This window comes from Lontra canadensis, unplaced genomic scaffold (assembly GCF_010015895.1).
Source record: "Lontra canadensis isolate GAN:19392208 unplaced genomic scaffold, GSC_riverotter_1.0 scaffold84, whole genome shotgun sequence".
Lineage (NCBI taxonomy): Eukaryota > Metazoa > Chordata > Mammalia > Carnivora > Mustelidae > Lontra > Lontra canadensis.
In genome coordinates, this window is record NW_022631078.1 from 312,016 (window position 1) to 331,624 (window position 19,609).

A 19,609-nucleotide genomic window follows, 5' to 3' on the forward strand; every position below is an offset into this window, starting at 1 on the left:
GGAGAGTCAGGCAGAGAGAGAGAGAGAGAGAGAGAGAGAGGGAAGCAGGCTTCTTGCTGAGCAGAGAGCCCGATGCGGGACTCGATCCCAGGACCCTGAGATCATGACCTGAGCCGAAGGCAGCGGCTTAACCCACTGAGCCACCCAGGCGCCCTAAAATCTTTTTTTTTAAAGAGAGAGAATTCCTGCAAATCACGAAGAGACAGCCTAACAGAAAATGGGCAAGAGACTTCACAAAAGAAAACATCCAGATGGTCAGTTAATACATGAAAAGGTACTCATCCCCATCGGTCAGCAGGGAGACTGCAGATCCAGACCTCGATGCTGTATTATGTCCCAGAACACGCGCCTGGAGAGCGGGAATGGGATCACAGGAAGGGTTGGTGAGCGGCAGGAACTAGGGTCCTCTGCCGGTGGGACTGAGAACTGACTCAACCACCACCACCGGGTCCGCTCGAGATGAAACAGGCGCGTCCTAGCTACGGCGTAACACCTAGCATAATGCGACACCCACAGCAGCCACTAAAAACCTACATGAGAAAACACTCTAGATAAGTAAAAATGGAATTTTTTAAATTATCAAATAGCACACAGGAGTCAGGAAAAAGAACAGAAAAATGAAAAAAGTGATCAGAAAACTACAATAAAATGGAACCCCTGGGGCGCCTGGGGGGCTCAGTGGGTTAAGCCTCTGCCTTTGGTTCAGGTCATGGTCTCAGGGTCCTGGGATCGAGCCCCACATCGGGCTCTCTGCTCAGCGGGGAGCCTGCTTCCTCCTCTCTCTCTGCCTGCCTCTCTGCCTACTTGTGATCTCTGTCTGTCAAATAAATAAATAAAAACCTTAAAAAAAAAAAGGGAGCCCTGACATATCAACAATTACATTACATGTAAATGGCCCAAAATACGCCAATTAAAGAAGAGCAGAGCAGGTAAGAACACGTGACTCAACTATGCACCGATCACAAGAAATTCACTTCCAACAGAACAATTCACACACACAAAGCTGTAAAATTATCCCTCCTTATCCACGGGGGATACATTCCAAGACCCCCAGTGGATGCCTAAAACCACGAACAGTACTGAACTCTACCTACGTACACTATGCTTCCTCCTACGCATACACACCTGTGATAGCGTTTAATTTATAAATCGGGCATAATAAGAGATCAACAACAATAAGAAACTAGAACGACTCTAACTATATACTAAATATAAGTGATGTGAATGATGCTCCCTTCCTCCGTCTCTCAGAACACCTTAGTGTGCGGACTCAGCCTTCCTCCTACGATGTGAGATGATGAAGTACTTATGGAATGAGCTGAAGGAAGGTGAATGAGCTGGGCCTGTGATGCAGCATTAGGTTTCGTCTGACCTTTGGACGCGATGGCAGGAGAAGGGTCACCCGCTTGTGCACCACGACTGACGGTGGTAACTGGAACCACGGCTAAGGCAGGACTACGATACACAAATGCCCACAGCAGCTCGATTTGCAACAGACAAAAGTGCAAACACCTTGTGTCCTTCAACGGACAAACAGTCAAACTGTTTCCAGCCCCAACTCCTCAGTAACGAAGGGACCCGGGATCGTGCTGGTGGAGCCCTCACGCTGTAGAAACATGCAGGAGGGCACCCGGTGGCTTCGTGCACTAAGCCTCTGCCTTTGGCTCAGGTCCTGATCCCGGGGTCCGGGGCTCAAGCCCCATATGGAGGGGCTCCCTGCTCAGCAGGGAGCCTGCTTCTCCCTCTCCCTCTGCCCCTCCCCCTGCTCATGCATTCTCTCCCTCCACTCTCTCCAAATACATAAATAAAATCTTTAAAAAAAAGGAAAAAAAAACACATATGGGAATATCTACATATAAAATGATACAATATCTGAGATTTGCTTCCAAATAATCTGGGATGGGGTTTGGAAATAGGGGCTGTAGAACAATAAAACTCGTCAGAAACACATGATTGTTGAAGTTGTGTGACAGAAACACAGGGGTTCATAAACTTTTCTCTATAAATGTACGAAATGGTCTGAAATGAAGAGTTAAGAAAATGCAGTACGCCTGTTCACTGCAGCCCATGTCTCTGTGGAAACGTTGCATCAAACACTGTGGCCCTGTCCCAGCAGCCCTAGAAACAAGGCAGCTGCACGCTTACTGTTCCAAAACTCTGGTACGGCAGTAACACGGCCACTGCGTCTGCTGGAAAGAACGTGGGAGCTATACAGGAAAAGACATACCAAATCCATTTCTAAGTGAAAAAAAACCAACAATCTGCAGTATTCAGAGTATGATACCATCACGTGAAAGTAAATAGTGAGTATGTATCAGTGTCTCTTTCAGGAGAAGAACGGGGGAGAGACAGGAACTGAACAGTCCACAGCGGCTGCCTCGGGAGTACACAAGAGACTGTCCGTGTATTTCTACCTTGTCTGAAATTCATATAAGTATGTCACATCTTTGCCAACAGAAGAAATATTTTGAAAGAGTGCATTTCATATTTTTTGATGCACTTGGCAAGGGAAGAAGATGGAAATAATTACGAAGCAGTAAGACAGAGCAAACATCTGAAAGTAGCAGAGAAATATGGTCAGGCTACAGGCGATTATGAACCAGGCATGGGCCAGAAACAAAGCTTTTTAGAAATTCTAGCACTGCCCCATAGCCACACTGACCCCCCACTGCCCACAGCCACAGACCCCCCCCCCACTGACCACAGCCACACTGACCCCCCACTGCCCACAGCCATACTGACCACAACCCTTGCCCTCCACACCCGTCACTGATGTGCGAGGATGCACTGTCGTGTCCTGGAGCCGGCGCCGCCACGAGCGCCCTCATCCCCTCTATTCTTCATTTACGCCCTGACTGGGTCAGAGAAGTATCTGAGGTGAGACGGTCCTCTGAGGCCCCGGACGAAGCTACGATTCAGGATTCTGGGAAACGTGTGTTCCACTGAACATTTCCAACGTGCCAAGAATTTCTTTAAGGGAAATTTCTTCTGCCTGGACGCCGCTCCTCTCCACAACTTTCCACACATGCAACAGTGCTCTGTTCCCTCAGTGGGTATTTCACAATACTGAACACGTAAATGACGAATATTTTTGGGGTGTGATAATGCAATCTGCCCAACAGTCTTGTCCCCTCCTAGAGTTATAATTAAAAGAATTTTTAGGGGCGCCTGGGTGGCTCAGATGGGTAAGCCGCTGCCTTCGGCTCAGGTCATGATCCCAGGGTCCTGGGATCGAGTCCCGCGTCGGGCTCTCTGCCCAGTGGAAGGGAGCCTGCTTCTCTCTCTGCCTCTGCCTGCCACTTTGCCTACTTGTGCTATCTCTAAATAACATCTTTAAAAATAAAAAGAATTTTTAAAAGTCCTTGTATCTTAGAGGTATACACGGCAACGTGAACAATAAAATCTTACGACATCTGGTATTTGTTCTGAAAAAACGCACTGGGGATGGTGGGAAGGGATAAAGGTGAAAGACTCACCAGGCCTGGCTGCTGGGGCTGGTGGCAGGCCTGAGGCCCCACTCCGACACGCCCTGTCTCTGCGTGTCCACAGCGTGGGTGGGGCGGAAGCACGAACGGGGACTCCAAGGCTGTGCTTCAGCCAATGAAACGAATTCACTCTTTTCACAGAAGCCTGACGCCAGCTTTATCTGCTCTGAAACATACGTGTCTAGACACAAGTACTGCTGCCCCACAGAGCAGCAGATCTCAGAAGGTGGACACCCTCAGAACCTGTCGTGACACAGGCCCGCCCCCTATTCCTCACGCCTCTGCCCGGTCGGGACGGAACCAGCCAGCCTGGTTTCGTGTCCTGGGCAGCTCTCAGGTGGCAGGAAGAGCTGCTTCTTCCTAAGCCAGCCAGCAGAAGCCACTTTCCTTACCAAATTCCAACTCACACAGCAGCTGCGCACCCTGCCCCACCTGTGCCCCGTGGAAGAGTGAGAAACAGTGCTCTCCGAGCCCTGAAGATGTGGGTCGCACCGTGACAGCCGACAGCCAGCCGCGTCAGCACCGGCCACGCCGGCCACCCCGAGCCACGTGGGCCTGGCAGTTTATTTACCTGTTCAGTTTTTCGTGCAATGAGATTACCGATGGTCTTGCTGAAAAAACTGGCGAGCAGAGGATTGAGAGGCGGCTCGTGGTCCAAGAAATCGTAGAGAAGGTTCAGCAGAGTCTCATCCCCTCCTAGTCTGTCGTTGATCTGCGGCACATCACATGTCAGCAGCTCGCAGGCTGTGTTTGGGTACCTAAGAGGGCACAACACAAGCAACTGGAGGTGAAATTAGACTTCTTCAGCTCTCAGGAAGCTGCTTAAATGACCAGCCTCTCAGGAAGCAGGTCCATGGGTCAGACCTTGGAATGAGTAAAAATACGAGTATCCTGTGACCAATGGGCATTTTTGACTACAACAAGCTCCACGTTTAACACACATTTTCCCCTCCTCATACCCTACACCGTGATAGCTCCTATTTCCTGACTCAACCACATTCTCTAAATAACGCGCGTTAATCTTTTGGTATCTCCTCTCTCAAGACCTCTGTCCTCACACCCACAGGCCAGGTCTCTTCCCTCCTGTGACAACACAGCTAGTGACGCCAGGTCCGTGACATGCACCCTCCCTCTCCTCGCCCTCCCTGCCCCTACACACCAGCAGCACAGACCCTAGCTTGTCCCTGGGCTAAAGGAATGCTGCGTCAGCAGCGCACGATGCAGGGCCAGTCACGAGGCATCACGTGGGCAAACCATCAATACCAGGACACATAAAATGACCAGATACAAAATAGTCGGTTTTTTTTTAAAGATATATTTATTTATTTATCTATTTGAGAGACAGAGAGAGCACAAGTAGGCAGAGCGGCAGGCAGAAGGAGAGGGGAAAGCAGGCTCCCCACTGAGTGAGGACCCCAATACAGGACTCGATCCCAGGACCCTGGGACCATGACCTGAGCTGAAGGCAGAGGCTCAACCCACTGAGCCGCCCAGGCGCCCCTCAGATACAAAATAATCTTGATCCCATCACATGGAACCCCATGACATCCCTCTGCTCCCTGCCTTAACATCTGACAGACACAGCATCACTGCCACTGCCCCGGGACAGGCACAGCTACCCGGCAAGCTGCTGCATCCAGGGCAGAGCCCGCAACAGCAGGGCCATTAGCAATGCCTGGTGCCAGGGCGCCTGGGGGGCTCCGTCAGTTGGGCGTCCGTCCGACTCTTGGCTTTGGCTCAGGTCATGATCTCAGGGTCCTGGGATCGAGCCCCACAGTGGACTCTGTGCTCAGCAGGTAGTCTGCTGGAGGTTCTCTCCCTCTTCTTCTCCCTCTGCCGCCCCCCGCGCTCACTCTCTCTTGCTCTCTAAAATAAATAAATAAATCTTAAATAATAATAATAATGCCTGGTGCCATATCCAGGTATACCTGGGAATGCAGGTAAGAGCGACTGGGGCCCAAGCAGGAGTGTGGACTGTCCCAGTGGGGCTGACAGCCCTGGAAAATACCTGCTAGTCCACGGGACACGCTCTGCAGCTTCGGGCACGTGACCTGAGCTCTCTGCATCTGGGCTTTCCCATCTGAACATGGAGATGCAAGTGCCCAGCCACCCCACAAGCTTGTGCATAAAACAGCAAGCCCAGGGTCAAGGTCAGCCCCCACGACCCTCCGGCTCCTGGCAGCCACCAACATAGGCCCTCACATAAGCCTAAACCATGCTGGTCACTGTGGACTGGCTACAGAGGCCGGGGTTGGAGAGACTCCAGAGGAAGCAGCAGAGCACGGCAGCCAGCTCATGTGGAAGGGGGAGGAAACCGAGAAATTTAGGTCTGACTATGGGACAGGTGTTTCTCATCAGCCCAGAGAACACAAAGCACCTTCTAGAGCTCGAAGCGACCATGCCATGCCGGCAGGCTGGGCATGAGAGGCCTGCTGCGCTCACACAGAGCTGGCCTGGTTCCACATGCGGGCCCTGGCCGCAAGCGGGGGGCGAGAGGCGTAACCCAGGCCCACCCACCTCACGGGCTGGCTACCAGGATCACACGGCCACCTCAGCACCGCAACATACACTATGAAACCCGATGGAGGAAGACAGCTGCCAGGGCAGGAGGGCAGAGTGCAGGGCAGGAGGGCCGGGCCACGGCGACCCTGAAAGCCAGAGCTAGACCCTACATCACACAGGCACCCAGGTGTCCACCAGACTCCAAACACCAAGAGAAGATGTACCGATGCTACAAAAGAGCCAAGGCCCAGAGGAAAGCACGACTATTCCTTCAGAAATGTTTCCAGAGCACGTGGAAAGGCCCCAACCTGGTTTCCACACACAAGCAAATGTGCACGCATGTGGCAAGACAAGCTATAAGGAACTGACCCTCAAAGGTTATATCTAGGTACAAGGACTGAGGTTTTCTTTATTGGTCTTTCATAATTATTCTTCAAAAAAACAGGTAGGGGCACCTGGATGGCTCAGCGGGTTAAGCCTCTGCCTTCGGCTCAGGTCATGATCCCAGGGTCCTGGGACTGAGTCCCACATCAGGCTTCCTACCCAGCAAGGAGCCTGCTTCTTCCTCTCCCTCTGCCTGCCACTCTGCCCACTTGTGTTCTTTCTCTGCCTGTCAAATAAATAAATAAAATCTTTAAAAAAGAAAGGAAGGAAAAGGAAAGAAAAAAAAAGCAAAGCAAAGGGGAAGTGACCGCTGGCAAGGCCCAGAGGATGGCAGGGTGCGCCAGGAAGTTCGAGTCAGGCGGCCGGAGGGAGCGCCCGCAAGAGACCACTGCAGAGAGGCCTGGCCACAGAGGCAGCGGCTAACCAGGCAGGTGGGAAGGCGCAGGCGGGAAGAGCAGCAGGCTTCCTGCCTGTCCCTTGCCGGTACTCAGGACTCAAAAGTTACCCCCTGGAAAAGATGGGCCGGAGCAGCTCCTGACTCAGAGACATCAGGCAAAACTGAGGGACTGACGACACGCTGGCCAGAAACAGGGGGCCTGGTAAAAAGCAAAAACAAAACAAAAAACGAACACAAAAACAAAAGCTTCCTGACTGAGGCTGCTGTCAGGTCCTCACCCCGCAGCTAGGAGCGGGGAGGATTACTTTATGGAGAAACTGTGGGACAGAGCAAAGTCAACCGGGCACAGCCTACCCAAGCAGCGGGCCACCGGTCGCCTACATGCACGTATGGCGAGCAGGCCCATCAGACCCCACACCGGCGCCGGCTCCTCTCTGCCAGAAGGAGCCAAGGGCTGACCGAACTCACAGATGCCAGGAGACGAGACCTGCAGGGCAGGGGAGGAGAGTGCGGGGAACAGACGGAAACTTCCGGAAACGCTCCGCCCCAACACAGAGTGGCCACGAGCAGGAAATGGAGGCTTGGAGTTAAAATGCCTGACGATAAGAAAGACCCCCTCAATCAGAAATGTGATGGAAAGCTTACAAATCAGCAGGACAGGAAGACAGCACATGAAGAAGCCTCTCGGACGTAGACAAAAAGGCAAAGACGAGACATCAAGAGCGAAAAGAAGAGGAAAGCCCTAATTCAGGTGGTCTAACACCCGATGACAAGTCCCAGGAAGAGAAAACAGAGCGCAAATCGGCGGGGAGAAGATTATCAAAGAAACAACACGGGAAGCTTCCCCGTGGGGAAGGCCACGACTGACAGGCTGAAAGGGCCCAGGGGTACTACACCATCAGGGACCAGAAGCCCGGATGCAGCGTCTCGGTGCTTACAGCTGACACTTCACTCTAAAACCTGTCTGGTTGAAACTGCCCTGTCCGGACCCCGGGGGTGATCTCACAGGACGATGGAACCACGCAAGGGCCCAAGTGCCCCCTGGAGGAGACAAAACCTGGGAGCCCTGTTGCATCTGGCATGTCCGCGACAAGGCCAGGAAGAGGAGCCGACCGCAGCGGCGTCTAAAGCACACCCAGGGGTGTCCGTGCAGGGTCTACACCAGAGGGAGTGGGTGCGCAGTCAGACCCTCCCACGGTCCTCCTCCTCCAGAATCGACTAGAGACAACTCCCCGCAGGAAGGAAGCCAAAGATGACAGCAACGAGCTCCTGGAACATGGAAGGTGGGCCCTGGCTTATCAGAGTGAGGATGGAAGGAACCCTCTTGCCCCTTCAGACACCTCCCTCTGTGCCAAGAAGTGCTGCCCCCCCAGGGGGGTCATCAGGCGACCAGGCTCAGCCCTCCTTCCTGTAGGATGGGTCTTCTGGAGGGTGTCCTTTTTGCGGGGCTATCCTGCTGCAGCCCCATTTCCCGACAGGTGAGCACTTCTAACCCTGCAATCTGGATCCCAGAAGCCCACAGCCCAGAGCCACAGAACACGCTCTCCCACAGCACCTTGCAAGTAACGGCAGCACCGTGCTGAGGTCAGTCTGCTGACTTCCTGTTCCTTAAAAGGCTAGGAACTCAACAGGCAAACTGGACAGGAACTTCCAGAAAAAGACCAGCACCTCCTCGTGGCTCTCAGGCTGGACCAGCGAAACAGCTTCTCAGCCCAGGGCTGCCGCACAGAGCCCTCACCGAGCCCTCACTGCCTGCAGCAGCCTCGGGCTTTCCGCAGGAACAATGGCTGCTCCCTGACCTCACACCACCCACGGGCAGCTTCTCTGGAACAGGCATGGCTCTGGCGCATGCCCCACTATCGGGAAAAGAGTCTCCACATAAGCCAGCCTGTAGTCAGGCGGGGGAAGCGACCAGTTACAGGGCTCAGACCCGCCGCCCAGAGGCATGACAGCCAGGCCGGTGGAGGTGGGCAGTCGCCTGGGGTGGAGGAGCAGGCCAGCGGCTCCCGGGAGGCAAGGGTGTGGCCAGACCCACTCACTCTACTTCATTCTTGCCTCCTGACCATCTATCCGTCCGTCCTACTCCTTTACTCAAAAAGGAATCTTCAAATTGATTTTTTTTTAAGATTTTATTTATTGATTTGACAGAGAGAGATCACAAGTAGACAGAGAGGCAGGCAGAGAGAGAGAGAGAGAGGGAGGGAAGCAGGCTCCCCGCTGAGCAGAGAGCCCGACGCGGGGCTCGATACCAGGACCCCGAGATCATGACCCGAGCCGAGGGCAGCGGCTTAACCCACTGAGCCACCCAGGTGCCCTCAAATTGATTTTAAAATTATAAATCTTAATTTTCGATTTGAGCTACAGACACGCCCTTTCAAACTCAGTTCCACGGGCTGGGGAAGGGCAGCCTCCCACCCCGTGTCCCTGCGCACCGCATGCCTGTCCTCAGCTCTGTGGTCGGCCTCCAGGTTTCTAAGTAAAACAGAGACATAGGTCTTCACTTGTCACCTTCCAATGTGAATACCGACCTCCTACAATGGAAGGGGAAGACAGAGCTCTCCTGTCGCCCGCCCCTCACCCTTACTCTATAAATCACAGCACAATTCTTGGTTAAACACAGGGCTTATGCTGACCTTGTATGGACACGGAGGCTCCGTTCACAGCGGAGCTGACATGTTCACTCTACTTACATCTGCTTACTTACGTGAGTCCCCCCAGGGTACAGTTCCCTCACTGCCTTGTTCGCTTGGCTCCATACCCACCCACTACTCATTTTCCCCAAACTCTGTGACGATGAACATGAACGTCTCCTGGCTCACTGATGCCACTCTGGGACCCTTCTGCCCTGATCCAGAACACACTGCCCACACCCCAGCTCTCCGTCCTGCTAACCAATGCCCTCTCTGCAGGGAGACCACATAACTTAACACCAAACAGGACATGTTTGGGGTGAGAGGGTAAAAGGGATGAGGGCCATCCACAGTGATGCTGAGGGGCACTTGACCAGGCATGTCCCGTGCACGGCGGCTTCTATCTGACTTTGCAGATGGCCAGCATGCCCCCACACCCACAGGCTCCTCTACAAACAAGCTCCCGCCTCCATCTAGGGCTCTCCTCTGCCAGCAATGACACGGCTCCCCCGTCAGAGGCCAGGAATGACCGCCCTAAATCGAGTGTCCCTGCAACAGGCACTTTTCATTGCCCTCTCTGGCGCTCTCTTCCCTCAAAGAGAAAGGTCAACAAAGACTTCTGCAAAGGTCCAGAGAGTAAATATTTTAGATAGTCTATGTTGTAACTGTCAACTCTGCCCTTGTAGTCACCAAAGGCTGAGTGTGGCTGCCTTCCAACAAGACTTTCTTTTTTTTCTTTTTTCTTTTCTAAGATTTTGTTTGTTTGTTTATTTATTTATTTATTTGACAGAGAGAAAGGGAGAGAGAGAGAGAGGGCACACAAGCAGGGGAGCAGCAGAGGCAGAAGGAAAAGCAGGCTCCCGCAGAGCAGGGAGCCTGATGTGGGGCTCGATCCCAGGACCCTGAGATCGTGACCTGAGCCGAAGGCAGACACTTAATGACTGAGCCCCCCAGATGCCCTTCAACAAGACTTTCTTCATGGACAATTGAAATGTGGATTTGATATCAATTTCATGTGTTACTCCTTTGATTTTTTTCAACCACTTAAAAATTTAAAACTAGGGGCACCTGGGTGGCTCAGTCATTGGGTGTCTGCCTTCGGCTCAGGTCACGATCACAGGGTCCTGGGATTGAGCCCTGCATCGGGCTCCCTGCTCAGTGGGAAGCCTGCTTCCTCCTTCTCCCACTCCCCTTGCTTGTATTCCCTCTCTCGCTGTGTCTCTGTCAAATAAAGAAATAAAATCTTTTAAAAAAATGTAAAACTATTCTTAGCCTGCAGGCCACACGAAGACAGGATCTGACCTGTGGGCCTGTCAGCCAACCCTGTTCTAAGACTTTACCAATGCACAGTGTGTGACGCTCCGTGGACACAGGGGCACCCGCGGGCTACCCTGTCTGCCCCCATTCCTGTGTCACTAGTCCCAGGTACTGCTGCTCTGCCTGTCCCCCTCATTCCTACTCCGCTGTTGTCATCCCAAGTCCTTAACCACACCACCACCTCCCTTCTGTCATGTCCTAACACCCTAGCCAATTGCTGAATGGAACATTTTAGGGAAAACTTTGAGGATGGTCAGTACCACTAACAACACGGCCTCTTTCCTCTGACCCCAAGACCCCACAGTGGGGCACTTCCCACGGTCAAGAGGTCACGTGCTGTCCATCCGCCCTGGTAGGCCATTCAGCAGCCTGGGACCTGCTTCCCGCTGGGGTGCAGCCCATCTGCCGCAGTCGATCCGCCTCCATCCTGGGGTCAGTCTGCTCTCAGCACATTTTCACCCAGAACACTGGGACACACAGAGTCACTCACCAGAGCTCAGGATGAGAAATCACATACACAGAGACGCCACATCTTAACCCTCACGAAAACAAGCCCCCCGGCGAGCGGCCTCCTTACTTCTCGGCCGGGGTAAATGTCTACAGGGGGCTCTTCGTCAGAAGCCCTGGCTCCGGCCGTCCTCCAGCGCCGCCCACCGCCTCCCCGCAGCCCCGCCCAGCTCCGGCCGGCCACAGCCTCAGTACATACTTGAAGCGGACCTTCTCCTCCATGTCCAGCGGCGGGTCCCGTGTGATGAGGCTCACCAGCTCCTCCATGCAGTGCTGCCGGCACAGGAAGCCCAGCAGCTTCTGGTTCTGAGCCTTGCACTCCTGCAGGACGTCATCCTCGTCCATCAGCTCCCGCAGCGTCACATCCTCCCTGTCCAGCAGCTTGTCGACGTGGGACGTGGTGTTCAAGTCAAACTTCCAGAACATGGTGACAGCCACGAAGCTGCAAGCAAAGACAGAAGGGGTCACTTCTCTCACGTTGTGTGAATTCACCCTCAGCAAGTCTACAGCGAAGTCCAACGAGTCCATCCCCGACACAAGCCTGCGCTCGACGGTGCTCTCCCCAGGAACTGCCTCAACAGGTCTCTCCAGGTCTGGCTCCAGAGCTCACAAGGACTTGCCAGATCCTCTACAGCACAGGCCCTGCGGCTTTTCTCGGTGCCCTCCGGCTGACCCACCTTCAGTGCTCTCACCTCCTCCTCGGGTCCCCGAGGCCAACACATCGCCAGTCTCCCAGGTGTCAGCCCTGGGGATGCATCTCCAACCCAAGAAATGTAACAGCTCTACGACCACCTGCCCTCTCAGGGTCCAACCCCCGCCCGAGTGACCACTAGACATCTCTCCCCAGACGTCTCTGAATTGCATACATTGTCTGTAGATCATGTCTGACATCTTAAGAAGCCTCTTTGTCTAGGGACAGACCGTCCCTCCCAGAACTAGCCAATCATCAAAGATGGCAAAGGGCCGGGCCAGAGCATTACTATGATCTGCAAACTAATCTGTCCAGAGCAACTACTCTTCTCTGGGCCCACACATCCCAGGAAACCATCTTCCTCTCCCTTTATCATCCCAGGGCCAGGGACTAGGCAACTAGGGACCACCCATATAGCTTAGAGTCCGCCAAAATTATTCAAATTAGGGTGCCCTAAGCTGCCCATCCTGCCCTGCCTTGTCTTTCCCATGGAAACCCCAATAAAGATACTGGCTTAAGTGTTCCCCCACCCCGTCTTCTGCCTCCTGACACCCCTGGGACTTCCCCATGTGGCCCTGCATGAGGCCCATACCTCCTGTCTCTAGGACTGTACCTGTAACAAACTGTTTTCCTGAGCCTCCCCTTTGTCTACGCTCTGCCCACACCTGACTGACCATCTCATAGAAGAACATGAAACCTTAGCAAGTCAATCTCCTCATGGCTCAGTCTGCTTGTCTGGCCTTCAGCAACTCTGCCAACCCCTAGCCGGGCCCCTCCTTTCACCATCCCCATCTTGCCAAATGACGCAGGCTTATCCTTGTGCCACAAGTACCCTCACGTGCACACCCCCCTAGAAGCCGCTTTTTTTTTTTTTTAAGATTTTATTTATTTATTTGACGGACAGAGATCACAAGTAGGCAGAGCAGCAGGCAGAGAGAGAGGAGGGGAAGCAGGCTCCCTGCGGAGCAGAGAGCTCGATGCGGGGCTCGATCCCAGGACCCTGGGATCGTGACCTGAGCTGAAGGCAGAGGCTTTAACCCACTGAGCCACCCAGGCGCCGTGGAAGCCGCTCTTGACCCCCCTTCCCCGCTTCTCCCACACACCACCCCTCTCCAGGCTCTTGCTGTCTTTGCCTGGACTACACATGGTTTGTCCTGCTCAGTGAGTCTCATAGGACAGGCTCCCAGGGCCTAGGCTGTTTGCTGCAAAGTTTTCACTGTTTGATACAAAATGAAAACTGTAAGGCCTATATCCTTAGCAAAGTGAAACCTGTACCTTGAAATTATTAAATCTCTTCAATGTCGTACCATTAACATGAGATTTCTCTTCTCCAGTATTTTTATTCAGAAGAGTAAAAGATCCCACACAATGCAGGAGCCCCGACTTGTCTATGTGGGAAGCCCGGCTGCCGGGGAGCCCCTCGGCCAGCCAGCCAGCCCCTGTCCCTGTCTCTTCACAGCCTCTTGCCTTTGCTGCATCAAAGTCATTTTTTCAAAACACAGACATCTCAAGTTCCTCCCATCTCGGCTTCAGAAGCCCTGCTGGTGAGAGCTCTCCCGGCGCTCACCAGGCCCTCTGGCACTTCCTGCTGTCTCCCCAATCCTACCCTTGCCACAAGGACATTGTCTTTCCTCCAACACAGAGTGAGTGCACTTTCCCACCTTCACCCAGCCGCACAGGATCGTGTGCTCAGAAGGTCTCGCTTATTAAACCCTACTCACCTTGCCAAACTGAGCTAACAAACAGCGCGCTGGGGCCGTGCTGGTGCCAGTGCCTGCAACGCAGTGTCGGTGGGGCCTAGACTGGCAGTGCGGGTGACTCCACAGTCTGACCCTACACTCAGTTTCTTTCTGGGTCCTAAGATCTTCCTATTTCTCTTGTGAGGAGTGTGGATGGGTATCTGTGGGTGGTAGCAACATACTTTGGGAAAAGCAGAAAAAATGGCCAGAATTAATCTCAGGGTGAGACGGCTGTCTCTCCTAAATGCCCAGGAGAATGACTCAAATGCTCGGACAACGTACAACACAGGCAAACAAGAACCAGAGGGAGACTCCCACCTTGCCAAGGCTCTCTTCCGAACAAGAACCTGCAAGACACGGGCAACCAGAGGTAGCGTCTGTGTCCTGCTCTCGGCCACAGAGTAGGCAAGTGGCTGGGTGGACCACAGGATCCCATCAAGCAAATGGACAAGTTTTTCTAGCAGGACCCTAAAAAAGGACTGGATTAATCCAAACACAGATGAACAAGAAAAAGAAAAAAGAGGAGGAGAAAGACGCAACAAATGGGAAAAAATGGCAAGAGAGCTGACAAACTCAACCACGTCAACAAGTAAAGACAGAATGGCCCAGACTGTAAAAAGCAAGAACTAACTTCACACTGAGTATAAGGCTTACATTAAGTATAAAGATACGGGGGTACCTGGGGGGCTCAGTAGGCTAAGCCTCTGCCTTCGGTTCATGTCATGATCCCAGGGTCCTGGGATCGAGCCCCGCACTGCGTTCCCTGCTCAGCTGCGAGTCGGCTTCTCTCTCTCCCTCTGCCCTCCTCCTGCTCTTGCACGCTCCCCTTCCAAATAAATTCTTTAAAAAAAAAAAAGATTCTCTCTCTCCCTCTGCCCCTCCCCCCTCCCTCCCCCCCATAAATAACTATTGTTTAAAAAAAATAATAAATAAATAAAGATAAAGATACAGGTGAAAGTTTTTTCAAAAGGTGGAACCAGCGGAGCAGCGAGCAAACGTCAGTCGGCAGACGGGAGGAGCAACAGCACCAAGCCCGGCCTACTGTCTGCACCGCTTTTGGCGTCACGGTTAGCTCTGCATTCATGAGATATGCTGGGGCGTCCACTCTTTGCCTCCGCTTACAGAGTTTACATAAAACGAGTATTACCAGGGCGCCTGGGTGGCTCAGTGCGTGAAGCCTCTGCCTTCGGCTCAGGTCATGATCTCAGGGTCCTGGGATCGAGCCCAGCATCGGGCTCTCTGCTCAGCGGGGGGCCTGCTTCTCCCTCTGTCTCTGCCTGCCTCTCTGCCTACTTGTGATCTCTATCAAATAAATAGAAATCTTAAAAAAAAAAAAAAAAAAAACCCACTGGTATTACCTCTTCCTAAAACATTCAGCAGAGTTCAGCAGTAAAGCCAAGGGTCTAAAATTTTCTTTGGTGACATTTCAACTTATAAATTCCATTTCCTTAATAGGTATTTTCTATTTCTACTTGTTTTCATACTGATAATTTGCACTGCTGAATGAATCTGACCATTTTACCAAAACCGACTAAATTATCGGCATAAAGTTATTCATAACATCATCATGTCATTCTTCTAATGTCAAGCAGGACCTGTAGTGACACTGCTCTTTCACTCTTACATACTAGTAATGTCTGTCCTATCTTTTTTCTTCATCAGTGCAAATAAAGGTTTATCAATTTTTTTTAAGGATTTTATTTATTTATTTGACAGACATATCACAGGTAGGCAGAGAGGCAGGCAGAAAGAGAAGAGGAATCAGGCTCCCCCCTGAGCAGAAAGCCTGATGCGGGACTCGATCCCAGGACTCTGGGATCATGACCCGAGCTGAAGGCAGAGGCTTAACCCACTGAGCCACCCAGGCGCCCCAAAGGTTTATCAATTTTACTGATCTTTTTGAGGAACAAAGTTTTAGCTTTATTTTTTTTTTTCTCTGTTATTTGTGCATATTCTATTTCATTGATTTCCTCTTCTGTCTTTGTAATTTCCTTCCTACTGCACTTTGGGTTTTATTTGCTCTTCTTTCTCCAGCTTAAGTTATTAGATCACTGGTTTTTAGACCTTTCCCCTTTTCTAGTGTGAACACCAAAGCTACAAATTTGCCTTCAAGCACTGCTCTGCCAGTACCCCATAGCTTTCATGTTTCCATTTTCACCCAATTCAAGTATAACATTTTCCACTTATTTTGAGATTTTTTTAAAAAGATTTTATTTGGAGGGGGAAGAGAATGAGCATCAGGGAGGGGCAGAGAGAGAAAGGGAGAGAAGCAGACTCCCCAGTGAGCAGGGAGCTTGATGAAGGGCTCAATTCCAGGACCTGGAGACCATGACATGAGCCAAAGGCAGACACTTAACTGACTGAGTCACCCAGATGCCCCTATTTTGGGATTTTCTAAACATCTTCTTTTTAAAGATCCAGCTTTTTTCTTTTTTTTTTTTTTTTTGACAGAGATCACAAATAGACAGAGAGGCAGGCAGAGAGAGAGGAGGAAGCAGGCTCCCCGCTGAGCAGAGAGCCCGATGCGGGGCTCGATCCCAGGACCCTGGGATCATGACCTGAGCCGAAAGCAGAGGCTTTAACCCACTGAGCCACCCAGGGACCCCCCAATTGGCTTTATTAAATGATTCACGAATCAGGCAGCTTCCCATCTACCAGACAGAGGGGCACTCCCATCTCTTTTTTGTTTATATATAATTTCTGTTGTGATCAGATAACAGGCTTATATTATTTCATTCCTTTCAAATGTATTGATATTTGTTTTATGGCCTAGCATAGGGGGTCAATGAACTTTTTCTGTAAAAAGCTATAAAGACAGAAATAAACCAGATTTTTTAGCAGGATTCTATTTTCAGTTTTGTAGGCCACATAGGGTTTCTGTTGCACATTCTTTTTCTTTTTCTTAACAACCCTTTAAAAACAAGAAAACCCTTCTTCTGCAAGCTGTACAGCAATAAGGAGTGAGCTAGATACCCCCACCGGCTCAAGTCTGCTGGCGATGACCTTGCCTATGACAAGGTCCGTCTTGGTGAATGTGCCTGTGCGCCGGAGAAGGCTTCCTTCTGTTGCGGTTAGGTGGGTCAGTTAACTCAAGTTGGTGGACAGGTTTCCAAGTGTCCTACACACTCACGATCTGTCTACTCGCTGTGACACCCTGAGAGGAGGCTGTGACCCTCACCTCTTAACTGCTGAGTTACGTCTCTCTCCTTTCGATTCTGCAAGTGTTTGCTTCACGTATTTTGAATTTCCTTTATTATGTGGATGTATATTCAGAATTGTATGTCTTCTCAGCGAATTGCCTCTTTGCCTTGAAACATCCCTCATCGTATCTGGCAATATACCCCGTCTTACGTCTGCTCTGTCGGACGTGAACACGGCACACTCTTCTTCCGGTTCGTGTTCACTATATCCTTTAACATCCTTCTACTGTCAACCTATTTGTGTCTTTATTTTTTTTTTAAGATTTTATTTGCCAGAGGGCAAGCCCGAGCAGGGGAGCTGCAGGCAGAGCAGGCAGAGGGAGGGGCAGGCTCCCCGCCAGACTCAATCCCGGGACCCCAGGATCATGACCTGAGCCAAATGCAGACACTTAACCAACTGAGCCACCCAGTGCTCCAAATCCTAGCAGATTTCTAAAATGTATATGGAAATTTAAGAAAATAAAAAAACAAAACCTCGGGGCGCCTGGGTGGCTCAGTGGGTTATTAAGCCGCTGCCTTCGGCTCAGGTCATGATCTCAAGGTCCTGGGATTGAGTCCCATATCGGGCTCTCTGCTCAACAGGGAGCCTGCTTCTCTCTCTCTCTCTCTCTCTCTCTCTGCCTGCCTCTCCATCTACTTGTGATCTCTCTCTGTCAAATAAATAAATAAAATCTTTAAAAAAAAAAAAAAAAAAACACCTCAAATAGGCAAAGTGATTTTAAAAAGGAAGAACAAAGCCAGAGTGCCAGCTCCGCCCGATGTCGAGACTCACGACGGACGATGTGACATTAATCAGGATGGCTCTGGTGTCTCAAAAGAACAAAACAGAAAGCACAGAAATAGACCGACAAGGGTGTGGCCAACTGACTTTCAGTAAATGTGCCAGAGCAACTCAGTGAGGAAAGTACGATCCTTTCCAACACATGGTACTGGAAACTGCACATCTATAAATAAAATGAAACTCAATCCTTACCTCACACCACACACAAACATAGCCTTAGCCATAAAAACTAAAACTAAAATTTCTAGATGAAAACCTGTGGAAAAAAATCTTTATAGACTTGGGACAGAGAACATATAAGAAAACATAAATTGGGGGCGCCTGGCTGGCTCAGTGGGTTAAAGCCTCTGCCTTCGGCTCAGGTCATGGTCCCAGTGTCCTGGGATCGAGTCTCGCATCGGGCTCTCCGCTCTGTGGGGAGCCTGCTTCCTCCTCTCTCTCTGCCTGCCTCTCTGCCTACTTGTGATCTCTGTCTGTCAAATAAATAAATAAACTCCTTTAAAAAAAATAAATAAATAAATTGGGGGCTGGGTGGCTCCATCAGTTAAGCATTCAACTCTTGATCTCAGTGCAGGTCTTGATCTCAAGGTCATTAGTTCAAGCCCTGTGCTGGGCTCCTTACTGGATGTGGAACCTACTTAAAAGAAAAATTGTTAGAGGCGCCTGGGTGGCTCAGTGGTTAAGGCCTCTGCCTTTGGCTCAGGTCATGATCCCGGGGTCCTGGGATTGAGCCCCGCATTGGGCTCTCTGCTCAGTGCAGAGCCTGCTTCTCTCTCTCTCTCTGCGTGCTTCTCTGCCTACTTGTGTTCTCTGTCTGTCAAATAAATAAATAAAATCTTTAAAAAATAAATAAATAAAAATAAATTTTAAAAAAAAAGAAAAATTGTTAAAAGAAAAAACCTAATAAACAACACTTCATCAACTTTAAAACTTCTGCTCTTTGAATGATACCATTAAGAAAATAAACCGGTAAGTCAGAGTGGGAGAAATATTTGCTCTCTATATCTGACAGAACAGTCATACCCAAAACATAGAAAGAACTTTCAGGGACAACTGCATGGCATAGTGGGTTAAGCTCACAGAGTGTGTTAAGCCTCTGCCTTCAGCTAAGGTCATGATCCCAGGGTCCTAGGATCGAGTCCCGCATCAGGCTCCTTGCTTAGTGGGGAGCCTGCTTCTCCCTCTGCCTGCTGCTCCCCGTTTATACCCATATGTGCTCTCTCTGACAAATAAATACATAAATCCTAAAAAAAAAAAAAAAAGAGCTTTTACAATATAGTAAGATAAAGTATCCAATTTAAGAAATGGACAGAAAAAGGGGGGCAAAATATTTGTATAGACACTTTATCAAAGATACAAGAATACCCAATAAGCACATGAAAAGATGATAAACACTCTTATCAAGGAAATGCAACGCAGAACCACAACGAAGTACTACTACACACCACTAGAACAGCTAAAATTAAAAAGCTACCAATGTTGTGCGCCAATGAGGGTACTGAACTGAAATTCCCAGACTGCCTACAGGACCATAAAGCAGCACAGCTACTTTGGAAAACAGTCTACCAGTGTCTTACGAAGTTAAGCTCACACCTGCATGTGATCCAGCAGTCCCAAACCCAGGCACTCCCCAGGAAAAGAGAAACCCTATGTCCAAAGACTTCTCATAAATGAATGTTCAGAGCCACCTCACTCACAACAGCTAACACCGGAAAGGGCTCTAACGTCCGTCAAAAGGCGAACGAAGGGACGCCTGGCTGGCTCAGTCAGTAGAGCGTGCGACTCCTGACACTGCAGTTTTGAGTTTGAGCCCCACAGTGGGTGCAGAGATTACTTTATTTTTTTTTTTTTAAGATTTTATTTATTTGACAGACAGAGATCACAAGTAGGCAGAGAGGCAGGCAGAGAGATAGGGGGAAGCAGGCTCGATCCCAGCACCCTGGGATCATGACCTGGGCTGAGGGCAGAGGCTTAAC

The 19,609-nt window shown here is 50.8% G+C and overlaps 1 protein-coding gene across 8 annotated transcripts in view; it reads right to left on the minus strand.

Annotated features, from left to right (window-relative positions):
* The window catches only part of PPP6R2 (protein phosphatase 6 regulatory subunit 2), an 81,936-nt gene that overhangs the window by 26,908 nt on the left and 35,419 nt on the right, over nucleotides 1-19,609 (minus strand). For 7 of the 8 annotated variants that reach the window (XM_032882695.1, XM_032882692.1, XM_032882696.1 and 4 more), the window contains exons 3-4: nucleotides 11,422-11,664; nucleotides 4,057-4,243 (exon numbers count right to left, since the gene is read on the minus strand). In XM_032882695.1, coding sequence (XP_032738586.1) covers nucleotides 4,057-4,243; nucleotides 11,422-11,648 — 414 coding nt within the window. In that variant the 5' untranslated portion in view covers nucleotides 11,649-11,664. Of the gene's footprint in view, nucleotides 1-4,056; nucleotides 4,267-11,421; nucleotides 11,665-19,609 lie in introns of those variants that run through there. The other variant, XM_032882698.1, reaches the window with a different exon arrangement.